This window comes from Xyrauchen texanus, chromosome 12 (assembly GCF_025860055.1).
Source record: "Xyrauchen texanus isolate HMW12.3.18 chromosome 12, RBS_HiC_50CHRs, whole genome shotgun sequence".
NCBI classification, from domain to species: domain Eukaryota; kingdom Metazoa; phylum Chordata; class Actinopteri; order Cypriniformes; family Catostomidae; genus Xyrauchen; species Xyrauchen texanus.
In genome coordinates this window covers 20,265,544-20,285,828 of record NC_068287.1, presented here as the reverse complement: position 1 = coordinate 20,285,828, position 20,285 = coordinate 20,265,544, and the positions used below count along the sequence as shown (strand labels likewise).

At 45.9% G+C, this 20,285-nt stretch overlaps 1 protein-coding gene across 2 annotated transcripts in view; it reads left to right on the top strand.

The window, feature by feature from the left end:
• The window catches only part of LOC127652669 (voltage-dependent T-type calcium channel subunit alpha-1H-like), a 94,498-nt gene that overhangs the window by 31,670 nt on the left and 42,543 nt on the right, over window positions 1–20,285 (top strand). For both annotated transcript variants that reach the window (XM_052138958.1, XM_052138957.1), the window contains exon 8: window positions 7,136–7,491. In XM_052138958.1, coding sequence (XP_051994918.1) covers window positions 7,136–7,491 — 356 coding nt within the window. The remainder of the gene's footprint in view (window positions 1–7,135; window positions 7,492–20,285) is intronic.

Genomic DNA, 20,285 nt, shown 5'->3' with positions numbered 1-20,285 from the left:
TGCCCTGGTTTATCGAGGAGTTAAGAAGACGGTGACAGCTGTCCAAAGCCTCACAAGGCTGCCCGTCATGATTGAAACAGTGGGCAGAGCTGTCTGCACTCAGACTGGGTCTATGAACCAAAATACGGATAACATCATGGAGAAGCTCACAGCTTTGCAAAGGCAAATGGATCGTTTCAGAGACCAAAATGGACCAGGAGAATAGCCGTGTAAATTAGAATGCGGCTACTCTCCTTAAGACCAAACAATCCCAATCTTATCTGTTTCGGCCGCCCTCAACCAGCACTGGCCTTGGCCAAGGCCGCTGTTGGAACAACAACTCCCCGGAAGAGCACTGCAGTGAGCCACTCTGCGTTCCTTCCCGACTCCCCAGACACCTGGTGATTGTTGACTATGTCTGGGACCTGATCAAGGTTGTCTCCATGGCAACTTGCTGTGTATCGCTATGACAACCCTGCGGACTGAGGCACCTAGATTAGATGCTGGCATAGCGACTCTCCAGGCCTACACACACATGAACTCTTACACATATATACAGATATGCAATCATCCGCCCGATACCCTATCCCTCGCCTTCGCCGCTTTGTACCCCCAGTCTGACAGGCGGGTCTGTGACCAGCGCCGAACATGGCTGCAGGTCCGGATGGCTGCTTGCCTGTGCTGGGCCACCTCCACCCCCAATCCCTCCCCTGTTGCAAGTCTTGTTCATGTTGTAGAGTGTACTGATTATGTGCTAATGTTGCTGAGGTGTTTTTTTTCCCTGTTCCCACACTGTACTTCTTAAGGAGCATAGTCTGGGGGCTGCCTTTTTTTTTTTTCTCCTCTCCTCTCCTCATGTCATGCTGTATTTCTTCTAATTCCCTGTCTTCCTGTCCTGTCTATCCCCTTGTCATATGTATGTTTGTATGGACAGGTCGATGGCCAATTTCACTGGTTTACTATGTGACAATAAAGGACTACTACTACATCAGCTTCTGGGACAAATCCTGACTGATGGCGATCCATTCTTGCCTTATTAGTGCTTGGAGTTGATCACAATTTGTGGGCTTCTGCTTGTCCACTCGCCTTTTGAGGATTGACCACAGGTTCTCTATGGGATTAAGATCAGGGGAGTTGCCTAGACACAAATCCAAAATTTAAATGTAATGATCTCCGGGCCACTTCATTATCACTCTTGCCTTGTGACACGGTGCTCCATCATGTTGGAAAATGCACAGATCATCACCAAATTGCTCCTGGATTGTTGGGAGAAGTTGCTCTTGCAGGAAGTTTTGATACCATTCTTTATTCATGGCAGTGTTTTGGGGCAGAATTGTGAGAGAGCCCACTCCCTTGGATGAAAAGCTACCCCACACATGGATGGTCTCAGGATGCTTCACTGTTGGCACAACACAGGACTCATGGTAGCGTTCACCTTTTCTTCTCCGGGCTATCGATTTTTCAGATGTCCCAAACATTCAGAAGGGGGCTTCATCAGACAAAATAACTTTGCACCAGTCTTCTGCTGTCCAATCTTGTACTTCCTGCAGAATTTCAGTCTGCCATTGATGTTTTTCTTCGAGAGAAGTGTCTTCTTTGCTGCCCTTCTTGACACCTGGCCATTGTCCAAAAGTCTTCTCCTCACTCTGCGTGCAGATGCACTCACACCAACCTGCTTCCAATATTGAGCAAGCTCTGCACCGGTGGTGACACGATTCCGTAGCTGACTCCTCAGGAGGAGACAGTCCTGGCACCTGCTGGACAATCTGGGACGTCCTGAAGCCTTCTTCACTGCAATTGAAGTTCTTGATGATCCGGTAAATGGTTCTTTCAGGTGCAATATTCTTTGCAGCATTTCCTTGCATGTGAGGCCATTTTGATGCAAATCAATGATGGCTGCATGTCGTTCTTTAGAGGTAACCATTGCTAACAAGAACAAAATGATTGGGAGCACTTCTTCCCTCCTTTTATAGCAATCAGTCTGCTCTTATAATCCAATCAGAATGATAGAGCTTTTTGCAATTAATTAAAATTGCATCTTTATTTAAAATCGCATCTTTTCCAAGAACACTTAAATAGTCACTAACAAAAAAAATGTAAATAAAAAAATTTGCACTTGTATAGGTTTTTAATACTATTCTGGTGCTAGTTAAACTTTGTAATATAGCAATTTTGTACCACTGTCTCCTTAAGATGATTCGCTTTTGCACGTCGCTTTGGATAAAAGTGTTTGCCAAATGAATCAATGTGAATGTATATGTTAAAATGCATCTGATCACTCTGCACAATAATTTAGAAACAATGTGAATCAACACCACAACAACTGAAGCAGAAAACTTTGCGAAACACCACATTTATGTCACTGCCAATACTTTTGGCCACGGCTGTACATAAATATAGAAAACTACTCAAAAATTTGATCGAGGACATCTCTCTTTTTTACGATAATCATCTTGATCATTTTATTGCCCAACCCTATTGATAACATTGCATTGATCTCTCACAGCAGCCCAATAATCTCAGGGATTGATAGTCAAATTACAGGCTACATTATAGACACACAGTATCTAGTAAGCAGAAAAAATGTATTTACCTCGATAAGTTTATTCAAATTAGAGGCAGGATTAAAGCAGATGGCTGGCTTGAGCAAATTAAATTCACATGACACGATCATGCAATTGGCCTTTTTCACTGCGAAAAGCCCTTCCAGGTGTGGCCGAGATGTTTAGCTGTAAACTTTGCTAGAGGCATTCTCCACATCCTTAACAGTTGATGCCAGATCTGCAGCTGCCGTTCAAGTTTTTTATGTGTGATTTGATTTGATAGGACTCATGAGACTCTCCCTTGCCAATCATGTTGATAGACAAAATTAAATTCATGACAGGGAAGTAGCTAACACATTCGGTGGGAAAATTGCACAGTTAAAGTACAGTTACAGCACTTAAAATATACTCAAGTAAAAGTATACAATTTTTAAACTATTTAAAAAAGTACAAGTCTTGAGAAAAAGTACTTAATTACAGTAATGTGAGTATTTGTAATTCATTACTTTACACCCCTCGTCATATGTGTTCCTTAATTTCACTGTCCGACCATCTATCGATCGGTTTTGTGGGAGCAGGACTTTTCATTTCCATCTTTACTTCAGTTGAAACTCTAAAATTCACCCATTCTCACACACATTCAAACACCAATGACAGCAGAGCTGCCATGCAAGGCACTAGCCTGCCATTGGGAGCATCTTGGTGTTCAGTGTCTTGCCCAAGGACATTTTGACATGTGGAGTTGTGTGGGCCGAGAACCAAACCGCCAACCCAGCGATTAGCGGACAACCTGCTCTATAACTTGAGCCATAGCTGCCCAAATGCTTTCATTTTCATTTCATTTTCTTTGTTAAAAAAAATCCAGATTGTACACATGAATACCAAATGAGTTTAAAATGTTATTAAGTTCTTAGGGGACAAGTACAATGGATAATTAATCTGATTTTGATACTGTGTTGTTAAGAACATTTCAAAAGTATGGGGGAGTGAGAAATACTGGCAAATGTAACATTTTAAAACTCATTGAAAGTAGAAATAAGTAAATCAAGACACACTAAAAAGGTTAAATATATTTTGATCTATTCTTTAAAGAAAGATGTGATTTGCTTATTGCAATCGGAAGTTAATGAATAGTCAGTGCCAATTAGTCTACATGCTAACCGCAATACATGGCAGAATTCAACTTTGTTTTGGTTTTGAATCTGCTGTTTATACTGTCAGATTTTTTAATGTTTACAAAGACATAATTCAGTGCATCTTTTCTAACTGTATTGGCTTGATGAGAAAATAAACTATTTTCTGTAACATATCGTCATGGTTACTGTTGTAACCTCCATTACCATGATGGAGGGAACGAGACGTTGTGTTAAATGTAGTGACTCAAGGGGTGTTTCTTGAAAGCCTCATGTACCACTGAACTTGAGAATAGGCCAATGAGAAATTGGCAGACAGAATTTGTTTGTCCCGCCTCTGGATGTTACAACAGTAACCATGACGTTCCCCTTCTGTCACTCCCTCGACGTTGTGTTGAATGTAGTGACACATGGGGTCCCATTTAAAAACGCCATGCACTAGACCGTGTTCTGTGCACTGCTGACACAGGTGCAAGCAAGCTACTGCATGCTAAAAGCAACTGTATCGGCTGCACGTAACCCTCCCCAATGCCCCCAGAAAAAGGTGTCATATACAGACCTTAGGTTCCCAGCACCCCTAAGGGGGGGAACAGGCAACATGACTATCATGGGAGCAAGCCAGCCAGCCGCGGCCTTTTCTCTATCTATGTTTCTCGTCATAGAGCATAAAGTGGCTGGGGCTATCTTAACACTATGAAATGCGTCGGGGAATGCGACCTTTTCCGACACCCTGCCCACACTGGGGGGAGGTAACATTTGGCCAATACGTCAGATTGTCAAGCCACACGTGGAAGTGGTGCGGCGGCAGGTCCTACCTGGTGAGGGAGGAGCTCTACAAACACAGCGACCGGGGGCAGAGGGACTGCCCAAGGGAGATGCGGGTCCACCGACAGGGGGACCGTACCGCAGAAAATACATCACAGGGAGTTACCTGAAGAGGGAATTAGGCCTGTGGAGTTCTACCCCAATACAGAGCTCTTGAGGCTTTTAGTGGGTCTAGTCACAAATTCCTCCACTGAATTCGCAGCTCAGAAGGCTAGGGAGGAAGAACATCCAGGAAGCAAAAGCTTAGTAGCTAACCTGGGTGAGAGAGAGCACGCACTGGATCACTGTTCGGCTGTTCCGTATTACCGAGTTCTACTGGCTCAGACCTGACAAAACACGGGACGAGAGCGACTCAAACCCTGAGATTGTAGAATCTCTCAACGGTTTTGTGTGTTGCTCAGCCCGCTGCTCTGCAGATGTCTGCTTAGGGAGGAGCCGTTGGCCAGTGCCCACGAGGATGCCACACTTCTCGTCAAATGTGGTTGAACCCACAAGGGGGCGGGCACAGCCTGAGTCTGGAAGGCCAAGGAAATGGTGTCGATGATTCAGCGGGCAGCCTCAGTTTGGAGACAGCGTTCCCTTTCCGCCGTCCGCCGAAGAAGACAAAAAGCTGCTTTGAACATCTAAAGCTCTGCGTGCGGTCCTAATAGATAAGCAAAGCACACACTGGACACAGCAACGAAGGCTGGGTCTGCCTCCTCCCTGGGCAGCTTGCTTGCAGGTTCATGACCTGGTCCATGAAGGGGGCAGTAGGAACCTTGGGCACGTAGCCTGGTTGCGGTCTTTGGATGACGTGAGTATCTGCCAGACCGAACTCCAGGCATGTGTCGCTGACAGAGAACACTTGTAGGCCCCCAACCCTCTTGATTGAAGCTAGCACTATCAGGAGCATCGTCTTCAAGGAGAAGGCCTTGAGTTCGCATGAGTCAAGCAGCTCGAATGGGGTCTCTGAAGGCCCGAGAGGACCACTGAGAGATCCCAGGAGGGGAACGGGCTTGGTCGGGGAGGATTCAGCCTCTTGTGCCTCTAAGAAACATGAAAATCAAGTCATACTTACCCAAGGACTTGCCGTCCACTGCGCCGTGGTGGGCCGTGATAGCAGCTACATACATCTTTAAGGTGTAGGTAAAATGAAGACAGATGCACGCTCGCTTCCCTTTATACCCGGATGTCTGGGGGCGGGACATGCAAATTATGTCTGCCGATTTCTCATTGGCCTTTTCTCAAGTTCAGAGGTGCGTGAGTCTGTCAAGAAAGACCCCTTGTGTCACTACATTCGACACAATGTCGAGTGAGTGACAGAAGGGGAAAGAGGACTCATCTGATTTGGTTAAAAATGTAGTTGTTCTACATTTGAACATATTCTGTTTTCCTATTAAGGAGGCAGTGTCCTTGTTTTTCATGTTTTATTTCTTATATATAGTAATAGCTACATCACTCATATCATTATTCAAACATGGTTTGAAAAGAGCAACAGACAGCACTCCACAAGTTACTGTGACTCTCAAAAGAACAAACTGGATGATATTTCAGCCCTGAAAATTCTTACAGTCCTGCAACAACAGATAGAGGAACATCTAATCATACTCTATCATTGGGGAAAGGGTCACCCAAAAATGTTTTTTATTTGGAAGGCATGAACAGAATTCTGCAAATTTGTTTTTGCATTATTCTATTTGGCCCTGCGATGGACTGGCGACCTGTCCAGGGTGTCCCCCGCCTTTCGCCCAATGTTAGCTGGGATAGGCTCCAGCCCCCCGCGACCCTGTACACAGGATAAGCGGTTGACGATGGATGGATGGATGGATGGATTATTCTATTTGTCCAGCAACACATAACTAGAGCCTGCCTTTCATATCCAAGTCTGTTTTTTTCCCACTTCAGCCTTTGCAGTATGACTGAGGATTTCTGTCAACAGGCATATGTATGTGATGTTTACCTCAAATCCACTGCCTCTGCCAGCAGTAATTTGTGATTGCTGCTTGAGTCACCTCCACTTCAGCTCATTACCACAGGCTAAAGTGGGCCAATGTGTATGATTACATCTTTAGGAAACACATTAGAATAAGAGGACTGCCACGGACATACTCTGATTAGAGTTCGTTTTATTTGAGGTTGTGAGATCACAAGATCAAGTGAGGGCAAATCACTTGAACACAATACACGGGGCACTGCCTATTTCTTATCGACCATGGCTGGAAATGGAAACATAAATAAAATGTATAGTAACTAGACTAATCTAACTCATAAAGTTATCCCAACCCAACATATGTATCGGACACAACCGATACATATATTGTCAGTTATATGTATTCAAATTATCTGAGAATAAACATCAAGTTGATTGTGACATTTATTGATGTTTGAGTTATAAGACAGCTGGAATAAATCATTTTGATGATTTATACGTGAGAGTGCAGTAGCACATAACGATAATTCCCTCTTGTAATGAAGTAATGCTCTTAAAGGGAAAGTTCACCCAAAAATGATAAAAGAAGTCATCATTCATGCTCACATTTGACACCCTCTGAATTAGCTCTACCTTGGAAAAACAAGCTTGTTAGCGTTTTTCCAACTCTATTGAATTATGTTTATGTTTCCTAAATAGAAATATATGAAACGCAGTAGCTGTTGACTGACTGTTTTTCTCTGTAGGTCACAGTCGTGTGCTTCTGCAGATCGCCGGTGTGGTGCCTAGTCCTCTGCTCTTGGAGCTCTTGAGCTGCCCATATTGTGTTAGGGCACTGGAAACCATGGACTTGGAGCTGAGTGATTCAGACTACTCCAGGTCAGAAGGGGATGTGGTGTATGAGTTCTCCCACGGAGCTGAGTTCAAACCCAGCAGTTCATCCCATCACAAAATACTGGAGAAGCGTAACCGATTGGTTCAGTACTGGGATGACTTTCGGGACAGATTGATACGCATAGTGGATAGCAAATACTTTAATCGAGGAATTATGATTGCCATCCTAATCAACACTTTAAGTATGGGGATTGAATACCATGAGCAGGTGAGTGCAAACATGGAGTCCCTCACACATGATATTAGTTTTTGCTAACATTCCACATTTCACACTGTACAATATTCACCACAATTTTGACCTTGTTGACATGATATGCAAAATAAATTTTATTTTGTGTTCCTTTCATATTATGATCGACATATCAGAATTACGTTGCATTCATTTTAAAGAATGAAAGGTCCAAAGATTCCCTCATCTACTAGTTTTGGATTCTTAAGCCAGGTGCACATTATTTTTGGTTGTTTGAGACAAAAAGATAATTTGTGACATGCCCATTGCCTATTAATTGCCTCTGTTATGAATCCTAAGCAATCCTACCAGATGAGAAGCGTTCTGCTGCATGTCAGTCGTCCAAAACAGTAAATTAAATCACCATACGGCCAAAATTTACACACAGAGGTTTTTGCACAGAGTGACATTGTTGAGTTTACAGGTTGATTTAAAAAAAACTGCACAAGCTGAAGAATAAGAAAGGGTGAGTTGACAAAGGCTTTATTCAGAATGTCAACCCACAAAAAGACAAAATTGTTACTGAAAAAAAAAGGGAGGGAAAGACTGTCTGTCCATTCATATTTTTCCTTCAGAGCCGAGCGGTTGTGTGATCAGTGAGCTGTATTCACTGACTGTTCAATCATCTCTACAAGAGCGTATGCTGTTGGATCTTTGGCGCATATCAGTGGCTTTCTCCTTCTCTGCACAACAGTGCAGCTTTGCCCCTGGGCACTTCGACAGCGCTGTTAAAAGAGAATATTTTCCTAAAAGAGTTTATTTTCTCTAAAAGAGCAATACACAGCGGCGTTGAACGACCTTTTCAGGAAGCGTCTTTATAAAGATGCCCTTCCGCCCCTGTGTAGTTCCTGGATGCGGTCGAGTTCTCTCAATTCCTGATGGTCACAGACGCGGAAGACTCGATTGGGCTGCCACCCTTGGGACGACACGGCCATTATGAGACGACATGCTTGCCCGGGCCACCGTCAGCGTGGGGTTGGACTTGAACCCTCCATCCTCCCCACAGCCTTCACTGCTAGATGACTGGTTCCTCGGGTCTGGGCGCCATTCACAGCAGCTTCTTCCCGGTGGTGCATGATGAGCTGACGAGGTTATAGTTCTACCCTTCGGGGTTCCAGGAACCTAAAAGGTTTATGACAATTTTATGTGGTATTGGGGAAGGGTACGTTCAGTCTGACACAGCCTGTCGCTTTGGCACGCAACTGCCTGCCCGCACCTGCGTCAGCAGCGCACACGTAATTAAATATAGACCCCTAGTGTCGCTTCTTCGACACAACATCGAAGTGAGCGACAGACGGGAACGTCTAGGTTACTATTGTAACCTCCGTTCCCTGATGGAGGTAACGAGACGTTGTGTCCTCCTGGCCACGACGCTGAACCGAGCCACTGTTATGGCCGAACCTCATTATCGGCTCCTCAGGAACCCGAATGGACAGATGCATATTTCCCTCCCTTTATACATGTATGTCCGGGGGCGGCCATGTCTGCCTAGTGTCGCTTCTTTGACACAACATCTCGTTCCCTCCAATTATTTCTCAAAAAAATGCAATCAGATTACTTTACTAATTACTTAATTGAAACATTTATCACATTACTAATTACTGTACTCTACTGTCCTAAAATAATTTTCCAACAAATTCTAAATAATATCTATATTTCTTCCTCAGACACTCAGCACCTCACATTTCTCCTTCACAGTGACTCGTCACAGAGCCATAATTCATGTTTCTACATAAATAATATATTTGAAATATGCATAACCCTATAAAGTACTTAAAAGTAATTACATTCATTGAAAGTCAGTAACTGTTATCTGATTACAATAATTTAAAATGTAATGCTTTACTTTTTGAATAAAAGTAATTTGATTACAGGAACAAATTACTTTGTCATTGGATTACTCCAAACACTGACTATAAATATTATCTCGAGTTCGCTCTGAGGAATGAGCTGTCGACAAATTCCCTTTTCACCAAGCTACGATAGAATTCAGACACTCAGACTTTATTTTCTTTTTCATGCGAACAACATTAAGAATATTAGTGATAAATTCTTGCTTAGGTTTGTACCATTTTAGTGTTAACAAGTATGTCAGAACATGACCCGGTTGATGTTAAACACTTTACTTTAACTTGATGTAGCACAGCCTGTCTTGGCTTTAAACCAAGAGTTTACATCTTTGAGTCATATTGTACAATTTGACAAGCAACAATCATATAGAACAGAAAAAATTGCACAGTGTACACCTGGCTTTATATAAGACTTAGTTTGCTTTATTGATGATTATTAGTTGTGAAAAACATCCCATGAGAGGAAACAAAGGCCATTTGCTTCAAAGGACAAGTAGAACTGTTGACTTATGCCTGTCTTATATCAAAGTCCAAACGATGTGTTCCTCAGCAGAATAGAATTGGTGTATGCACAAAGGTTAGCGCTATTTATTTTAATTCATAAACAATGTTGAGGATTCATAGCCTTATTGGGCCAACAGATCTCCCTGGTTATGTAACTGTGTTGTGCTGCAATACCTCAGACCGTACCTTTGTCTCTCTGCTGGCCTTAATGTTGGAGATGTTATCACTCGTGGCTTCATACCCAGACCTGTGGTTTGAGATTCAGCCAATCTGACAGAAGTCTTAAAGGAAGGAATGTGTGTGGATTTTGGACATATTATAAACTACTGCCATTTTCTGCAGCTGTTGTTGCGTAAAGGGTTACATTGAAGAACTCTGTGACAGATGGATAAAATTAACACATGAAGGGGAATTTCACATTTACTATTTTATATTCCTGACATTTTAATATCTTTAATAAATATTATTAAATATGTAGCGCATACAAAATATTAAAATTTTCTGAAGAACCGAAGGTGGTTATTACCCTTCAAAACTTGCTGCCATGATACTGGGGTGTTTTGCATGGTTACCAGGGCATTGCTGTGTGGTGCTATGCTGTTGTGAAAATCCATAACCCTTAAGTCTAAGGAATACTAACAGTGATGCATGTGAATTTTTGCATTGGGTTTGACAACTGCACTGTGGGTAATATACAGTATGTATAATTCTGTTATTTTGCTGAAAGGCAGTTTGGAGAGCAATTGTTGTTAAAAAATGTTTAGCCGCTCAGCTAGAAACAAATTTAGCTGTGCCATGCGGTGTCACGCTTGAATTTACATTATTAAAAAGCAATCTTCACAATAGAAGATAAGTATGCTAATAATAGATATAAACAATGTCTTTAGTCCTACATGTAATTATGTTTGATAATATATTATTGATTATTTACTGTTTAACTAAAGCTTGTCTTGTTCGATACAAATGAAGGGCCCCAGATCTCACTTCGGTTTCTGAAGTAAAATTTGTAATCGTTATGTTACTTTCAAAAATAACTCTACCAGTTCTTGTTCTCTAGGTCTAATAAACCAAAGACACACTAGATTGGTTGTTTAATCCTCATAGGAAAATCAGAAGAGGCTGCTAGGGTGATTTTGGGGGTTTGGAGACTTCTCCAACATTAAAGAAATATTCCAGGTTATTTTTAATTAAATGTCCATGCATTTTGTCGTGATGTCAGTTTCCACAGACGAAAATATTGTATCGACTTTTACCACACAGACTAATCCTTCGGTTTGTAAAAACAAATGGGAAACACATTTACAGTAATTTACATGGAATATAAGCCTATTAGGCCAGAGGGTTTTAATGCAGAGATGTAAATATATTTTTTAAAACACTTGCAAGAATTTTTAATTACAAAAATGTTTGTTTTTAAGATTATTCCTTTATCAAGATTCAAATCAACAAAATGTATTTCCCTACCTTCAATCTAAACCTAACCAATAGTGTCATTAAAAGCAAATGTGAGATGAGATATGCTATCTATAAAATTATCTCTAGAATGAGAATATATATATATCCATATATTATAGCTGATTTTGTGTTACAATATTAAAGGGATAGTTCATCCAAAAATAAAAATGATCTTAACATTTACTCATCCTCATGCCATCTAAGATGTGTATGACTTTGTTTCTTCTGCTGAGCACTAACATCTAGGTTACTGTTGTAACCTCCAGGGAACGAGACGTTGTGTCGAGTGAAGCGACACTAGGGGACTTCTTTGAAGGCCTTGGTTACCTCTGAACTTGAGAACAGGCCAATGAGAAATTGGCAGACAGAATTTGCATGTCCCTTCCCAAGACATACGGGTATAAAGGAATCATACATCTGTCCCTTAAGGTTTTGCACTGAGGAGCCGAGAATAAGGTTCGGCCATAGCAGTGGTTTGGTTCAGCGCCGTGGCCAGGGGGACACAACGTCTTGTAACCTCCGTCAGAGAACAGAGGTTACAACAGTAACCTAGACGTTGCTTGTCTGTCGCTCGCTTCAAAGTTGTGTCGAGTGAAGTGATACAAGGGTCCCTATTCAATCACGCCATGCGCTGAACCGTGTACGTGTACTGCTGATGCAGGTGCGGGAAGGCAGTTGCGTGCCAAATTGACAGGCTGCATCAGACTGCACGTACCCTTCCCCAACGGCCCATAAAATTGTCATAAACTTTTTAGGTTCCCGGCAACCCAAAGGGGGGAACAAAGCGACGTGCCAAGCATGGGAGCAGGACGCGCCTTTTCTCTCTCTATGATTCTCGCATAGCGTTAAGATGGCCCCAGCCACTTTAACTCTATCACATGCATCGGGGAAGCCGTTCTTTTCCAATTCATTCAGGGGGAAAAGACCCCGCTGTAGCTGCACTGGTTGTTTAGATCAGTTTTACTTTCAGATATAACTAATAATTTATGTTTATTAATTATTAATTAATAATTAAATAAAATAATACAATTTAACTTGTAAAATTCTACCCTGAAGGTTGAGTATTTTGATTAATAATCAAAATAATCAAAAAGGGAAGAAGCTAGTCAAATTATTGCTATAATCTTGTTACAGTTGGCTTCTAACAACATCAGTTTAACAGTACTGAATAATACGGGAGTTCTTCACATGGCAGAGGCTGGCTTCAACACAAATATTCAAACAAACAACTAGGAGTACTTCTTACTATAATATAACTAGATTTATTATAATCAAACAGCAACACCGCCAATACTATATGAATATAACACAAAAACATAAAATGGAAGTCCTAACTAAATAGTGGAGCTATATGCTAGTTTATAGATGTATGTGGGTGTGTGTCTAGATTCGGTAACAAAGAAAACAAAATGGCGGACTAAACTCAACGTGGGGAACTAGTTTCAAAATGGAGGATCGGTTACAACATTGAGTACAAGGTTCAATATGGCGAACTGAATTCAAAACATAAAAAATGGAGGATTAGATAGTAAAGGGCTGGGCCAATGATTATTTGAATGTGGAGGGAAAGAAAGATGGTTTGATCAGATCCAGAGCAACAGAGCTAATACCACGTGCGGGTGGTAATGAGCAGACACACAAAGGAACTCAACGAAACAGGTGGGAGAATTTGAAACACCAGCCTCGAACATAAGTCGAACATAAAACCGCTGTGCTGCTCACTCCGATGAATTTCAGTGTGTGTGAGAGAGAGCAAACAAACAGGGGTACATGCAATTTAACTGAGGATACACACTGGTAACAGCACAATTGAATCGTTAGTTCAGATCACTCAATAAAATAACAATTCCCCATAAATGACGATCTCACAAATCAAAACAGCAATCAGCGATCATAGTTAAACATACAATTGTAATCAAAACATCAAATATTCAGCATCAAATATACCATTTAGTTGTACAATAAAACTCACAGTTTCTAAACTAAATCTGCCCAGATTCAAGCCTTACTTTGGAAATCTTGTTTCCTGGTCCTCCATGACCTTACACAGCACCCGTGCAAGTAGGCTCACTGGGGGAAATGCGTACTTGTGCAGTCCCGGGGCCAGCTGAGTGCCAGCGCGTCTGTCTGGGGAGCCTCCGCTAGGGAGTACCAGAGCAGGCATTGGGAGGTCTCTTGGGAAGCGTACAGGTCTATCTGTGCTTTTCCGAACCGCTCCCAAATCAGCTGAACCGACTGGGGATGGAGGCTACACTCTTTGCTGAGTGTACCTTGTCGCGATAACGCATCCACTGCCGTGTTGAGGTTGCCTGGGATGTGAGTGGTGCGCAACGACCTGCGCTGGCTCCAAAGGAGGAGATGGCGGGCGAGTTGTGACATATAACGAGAGCGCAATTTACACTATCGTAGCGGTGCTGTCTGATCAGATCAAGACATGCGTGCCCCATATTAGCGGGAGAAACCTCTGCAGGGCAAGGATTACAGCCAGCAACTCTAGGCAGTTGATGTGCCAACCCAGCCAGGGCCCCATCCAGGAGCCGGTGGCTGCCAGCCCAACCCTGTTTGGAGGCATCTGTGGTTACCAGAACGCGTTGGGACACCTGCTGAATGGGGACTCCTGTCCTCAGAAAACATAGGTCTGTCCAGGGGTTGAAAGTCTGGTGGCCGGCAGGAGGGATGAACACACGGTACGTGCCGCGGCACCATGCCCATCTCTGGACTCGAGTCTGAAGCCAGTGCTGAAGCAGTCTCATTTGCATCAACCTCAGTGGCGCGACCACCGCAGAGGATGCCATATGCCCCAGGAGACTCTGGAATTTTTTTAGAGGAACCGCCGTGCCTGACATGAATAAGATGAGGCATTTCAGCACCGACTGAATGCGCTCGTTGGTGAGGCGCGCTGTCATTGAGACTGAGTCTAACTCCATGCCGAGAAAAGAGATGCTCTGAACCGGGGTGAGCTTTCTCTTTTCCTAGTTGACTTGAAGCCTTAGATGGCTGAGGTGCCATGTGCACCTGGTCCCTGTTGACGCACAGTGACTCTCGAGAGTGGGCTAGGATGAGCCAGTCATCGTGGTAATTGTGTGTGGTTTATTTCTTTTTCACTATAAAGCCCGAAGGGGGTGCGGCAAAGAAAATACCTTTAACTGAAGATTCTCCTCCCTGCCCTCGACCAGGGGATGAAGTGGTCTGCTTACCAGCTCTCTTTCCCCGGGTCGTCCGTCTCAGGAACGCTTGGGAGAATTCTCAAGGGGGGGGGGGAGGGGGGGGTGTTAGCAGCAGTTACAGTCGAGTGCAAACGTGTGTGCTGGGGGGTGGGTGGTTCGTGGGGATTTACCCGGCGAAACAGAGCCCGAAGCACTACCAATATCTGCAGCCATGCCGGCCCAAATCCCGTAGGAAGGAGGCGTGGCGCAGGGGGTGGCTGAAGTGGCATTCTCTCGGAGGAAAGAAAATTAATAAAACACTGCCTGCATGTGATCGCAGCCCAGGCACATGAGGCTCTTATTACCATCAGAAGCGGAGAGAAATCGACCGCATCCAGGAACTACACAGGGGCGGAATGGCATCTTTATAAAGACGCATCCTGAAAAGGATGTTCAACGCCAGCTGTGTATTGCTCTTTTAGAGAAAGCAACTCTTTTAGCAGCGCTGTCGAAGTGCCCAGGGGCAAAGCTGCACTGCTGTGCAGAGAAGGAGAAAGCCACTGATATGCGCCGTAGATCCAACAGCATAAGCTCTGCAGAGTTGAACTGTAAGTGATCTCAGCTCACTGATCGCACAACCGCTCGACTCCGAAGAAGAAATCTGAATGGACAGACGCATGATTTCCTCCTTATATACCCATATGTCAGGGGGCGGGACATGCAAATTCTGTCTGCCAATTTCTTATTGGCCTGTTCTCGAGTTTAGAGGTAACCGAGGCCTTCAAAGAAGTCCCCTAGTGTCATTTCACTCGACACAATGTCGAGTTGAGCAACAGATGGGGAACAAAGATTTTCAGAAGAATATCTCAGCTCTGTTGGTCCTTACAATGAGCTAGAATGTTGACCAGAACTTTGAAGCTCCAAAAGGCCACATAAAAGTAATCCATAAGACTACACAGATTCAATCCATGTCTTCTGAAGAAATATGATAGGTATGGGTGAGAAACAGATCAATATTTAATTCCTTTTTTTTTTTTTACTATAAATCTCCATTTTCACTTTCACAGTCAACACAGGGAAGAAAATTGTATATCCTGGAATATTCTTTAACTAATGTATGAATACTGTAATTGCATAAGACGTCCTCAGTTAGCACTGTGCACAATGTGACAGACAAGTTGTTTATTAAACCATTGTCTTTCATTTAAAATAAAATTGTATGGCTTATACATATAGGCGTTTGTTCAGTGCTGCCAGCTATTGGAATACACTATCACCATATAGTTATTGAGGGAGGATTACAGTAATGAGATATGGCTGGCTGCATTGATCTATGTACTGAATGCTCTTAGCACAGCTGGGAGAAAGATCAGCAACTCAGCAGAGTCTTGGCACTCTCGGGTCAATCAGCCACCTAATCGGATTTACATGGGGCCTATGACAGTCTTCATTACAGTCTTCATTACAGCATGAAAGTCAGTCAAGAGCCCACTGTTCGACCTATCACTGAAGCCACAGGCATTACATTTTTTTCTAGTCACAACTGCATAAATTGTTGGTTCAGTTTATCTCAGAGGCTATTGATCAGTACCGCCACTCCCTACACGCATACTACACAGTCTGCGTAGGGCACCAACTCCCTAGGGGGGCACCATCTTACCCTAGGAGGGCAAGAGAAAGTCCAATGTCTGCCCTTACTCGCAAGTTATACGTTATTCAAGGACCTGAAAGCAGTTGCGGAACACAGATGATCGCTTCACCCTCATACCATACGAAACCCTACAAATCCATTTATTGTGGCTTGTCACTGAATATTTTACTGCTATGAATTGTTATGCATTGTTTCAAAGACTATTGGAAGTCACAGAAAGCACTGTTGTTTTCATTCCTTTTGCCTTTTCTGATTTGAGTTGTTCTGCACTCAGAGGTACAAACACAAGTGGGGGATGAGGAATGTGTGCTATGTTGAGGCATCATGGGATGTGATGGAAGAAGGGGTTTGTTAAGAGAGCAGTGGTCAACTAGCTCTAGAGAAGTGCATCCGTCCTCTCCTAACATCTGTCACTGCAGGTCTATTGCTATTTTCCTATCTCCAGCAAATGTGTGTGATGCAGTAGCTGTGGGAATTTGGAGCTTTACACTCAGGCAGGCCATGTTCAGCAAAGCTTATATGGGGATTCGATTTGCTTTTAGTGTTAAAGGGAATGTTAGAGTCAATGAAATTAAAACATTTGTGTATGTGTGTTTTTTGTCCATTAGAAACTTTGAATAGCAACATCATAAACGGCAACTTTCATAATGACTTTAAATATATTTTGCCTTTGGTAGATGTCTTTGTTTTTCTGCCAATGAAGGGGTACTTGAGCACTACAAATAGTGCTGTGGGGGCAAGGCCGCAGATGAGGGGGTACAACTGACCCTTTTGTCCTGGTCTTGAGGGGGACCCACAGAAATCCTATTCCATATTGTATAACACATCTAAATGTGTTCAGAGAGATACGCTGATATAAACACAGAGATAGCGCGCAGCGGTGCGATCCGTCTGGGTAGCATGGTTGATGTGGTTGACTGGGTGATGTTAATGTGATTACCGTCCGCTTTGTACCCTCCGTTTGTACCACCTTTTGTACCGAGCCCAAGAATTCCTACCTGCTGCCCTGTGTGGGGGTACTTACGACATAAAAGGTTGAGAAATACTGTGCTAGTGTACTCCTAAAAGTTGACAAAATTAACCTTTAGTAGATATTTATTTAAAATGTTTATATTTTTGTCCAATCAAATGCTCTATATCATTAGAATGTCCCTCTGCCTGTAACATACCAGCCTTAAATCTTAAATCTAAGTCTTAAATTATGGTTCATGGCTGTGACGTAAACTAAAGCCAACTGGCAATTTAAAAATAAAGTGATTAGCCCTTCTGTTATGAACGAGCAGCGAAGGCAGACGAGGAGATGCGGATCCAGTTGCAGTTCAACTTTATTACATAAACAAACAGGCAAAACACAAAGGAAAACCCTCAATGGGGAAATAAACATAAAACTAGAAACCACGGGCAGGGAACACACACCAGGCTAACAACATTCAACGAACGACAAGGAGTGAACAAAAAGCAGGGCTTAAATACACAGGGAGTGATAATACAAATGATAAACAGGTGTGAGCAATGACACAAAATGGCAGTGAAGATGGCAGGAGGATTCTGGGAAGTGTAGTTCTTAAACAAAGACAAGTGAACACGAAGGCTAACACAGAGACTAAGGAGCTACACAAGGGACAAAAGTGAAAACTAAGGAAAGCAAAGGTGACAAAAATGGCAGACAAAGGGCAACAGTGAAACAAGACAAGGAATTCCTAACATAGCCCCCCCCCCCTCAAGGATCGGATTCCAGACGATCACAGTGACATAAAACAAAACAAAAAATGTCCATGACTGGGGGGGAGCTTGAGGTGGGCAGACAGACCAAGGGGGCAACAACAGGCAGACAGGCAGTCCAGGGGGCAACGAAGGGTAGACAGGAAGTTCCAGGGGGCACAAAGGGCAAGGACAGGTTCAGGTGGTCTGGGAGCTGGCCACCGGGCAAGGACAGGTTTGGGGAACCTGGGAGGAGGCCACTGGACAAGGACTGGGTCAGGAGGCCTGGGAGGAGGCCACAGGACAGGGACTGGGTCAGAGGGCCTGGGAGGAGGCCACAGGACGGGAACAGGGTCAGGAGGCCTGGGAGGAGGCCACAGGACAGGGACTGGGTCAGGAGGCCTGGGAGGAGGCCACAGGACAGGGACTGGGTCAGGAGGCCTGGGAGGAGGCCACAGGACAGGGACTGGGTCAGGAGGCCTGGGAGGAGGCCACAGGACAGGGACTGGGTCAGGGGGCCTGGGAGGAGGCCACAGGACAGGGACTGGGTCAGGGGGCCTGGGAAGAGGCCACAGGACAGGGACTGGGTCAGGGGGCCTGGGAAGAGGCCACAGGACGGGAACAGGGTCAGGAGGCCTGGGAGGAGGCCACAGGACAGGGACTGGGTCAGGAGGCCTGGGAGGAGGCCACAGGACAGGGACTGGGTCAGGAGGCCTGGGAGGAGGCCACAGGACAGGGACTGGGTCAGGAGGCCTGGGAGGAGGCCACAGGACAGGGACTGGGTCAGGAGGCCTGGGAGGAGGCCACAGGACAGGGACTGGGTCAGGGGGCCTTGGAAGAGGCCACAGGACGGGAACAGGGTCAGGAGGCCTGGGAGGAGGCCACAAAGGCGGTGACCTGGAAGGCTCTGGCGGCGGAGCCGTAGGAGGCTCTGGAGGCGAAGCCGTAGGAGGCTCGGGAGGCGGAGCCGTAGGAGGCTCGGGAGGCTCTGAGGGCGGAGCCGTAGGAGGCTCTGGAGGCGGAGCCGTAGGAGGCTCAGGAGGCGGAGCCGAGGGAGGCTCAGGAGGCGGAGCCGAGGGAGGCTCTGGAGGCGGAGCTGAGGGAGGCTCTGGAGGCTCAGAGGCCTCAGGGGGCGGAGCCGTGGGAGGCTCAGGAGGCAGAGCCGAGGGAGGAGGAACCATGGAAAGCTTGGGAGGCTCAGGGGGCGGAGCCGCAGGAGGCTCGGGAGGCTCAGCTGAGGGAGGCTCTGGAGGCGGAGCTGAGGGAGGCTCTGGAGGCTCAGAGGCCTCAGGGGGCGGAGCCGTGGGAGGCTCGAGAGGCGGAGCCCTGGGAATCTCGGGAGGAGGAGCCCTGGCAGACTCGAGAGACTTGAGAGATGGAGCCCTGGGAGGAGGAGCCCTGGGTGGCTCAGGAGACTTGAGAGGCGGAGCCCTGGAAGGCTCGAGAGGCTGAGCCCTGGGAGGCTCAAGAGACTTGAGGGGTGGAGCCCTGGGAGGCTCAAAAGACTTGAGGGGTGGAGCCCTGGGAGGCTCGAGAGGCTTGAGAGGCGGAGCACTGGGAGGTTCGAGAGGAGCCTTGGGAGGCTCGGGATACTTGAGAGGCGGAGCCCTGGAAGGCTCAAGAGGAGCCCTGGAAGACTCGAGAGGGGGAGCCCTGGGAGGCTCGAGAGGCTTGAGAGGCGGAGCCCTGGGAGGCTCAAGAGGCGGAGCCCTGGAAAGCTCGGGAGGCGGAGCTCTGGAAAGCTCGGGAGGCTCGGAAGGCGGAGCTCTGGAAAGCTCGGGAGGCGGAGCTCTGGAAAGCTCGGGAGGCGGAGCTCTGGAAAGCTCGGGAGGCGGAGCTCTGGAAAGCTCGGAAGGCGGAGCTCTGGAAAGCGGAGCTCTGGAACGCTCGGGAGGCGGAGCTCTGGAAAGCTCGGGAGGCGGAGCTCTGGAAAGCTCGGGAGGCTCGGAAGGCGGAGCTCTGGAAAGCTCGGGAGGCTCGGAAGGCGGAGCTCTGGAAAGCTCGGGAGGCTCGGAAGGCGGAGCTCTGGAAAGCTCGGGAAGCTCGGAAGGTGGAGCTCTGGGAAGCTCGGAAGGCGGAGCTCTGGGAAGCTCGGAAGGCTCGAGGGGCGCAGGCTCTAGGACGGGCATGACCATTGGCGCTGGCTTTTGGTCAGTCCTGGCTATTGGCGTTGGCCCGGGAACGGTCGAGGCTACAGGCGCTGGCTCAGGGACGGTCGAGGCAACAGGCGCTGGCTCGCTGACCTCTGAGGCGACAGGCGCTGGCTCGCTGACCTCTGAGGCGACAGGCGCTGGCTCGCTGACCTCTGAGGCGACAGGCGCTGGCTCGCTGGCCGTGGCAGGCGTGGGCTCTGGCTCGGTGGCCGTGGCAGGCGTGGGCTCTGGCTCGGTGGCCGTGGCAGGCGGAGACTGGGGAGCAGAAGCCTTTCCTCTTCTCCTCCTCCGCCGGGCAGACGAAGTGGACCGT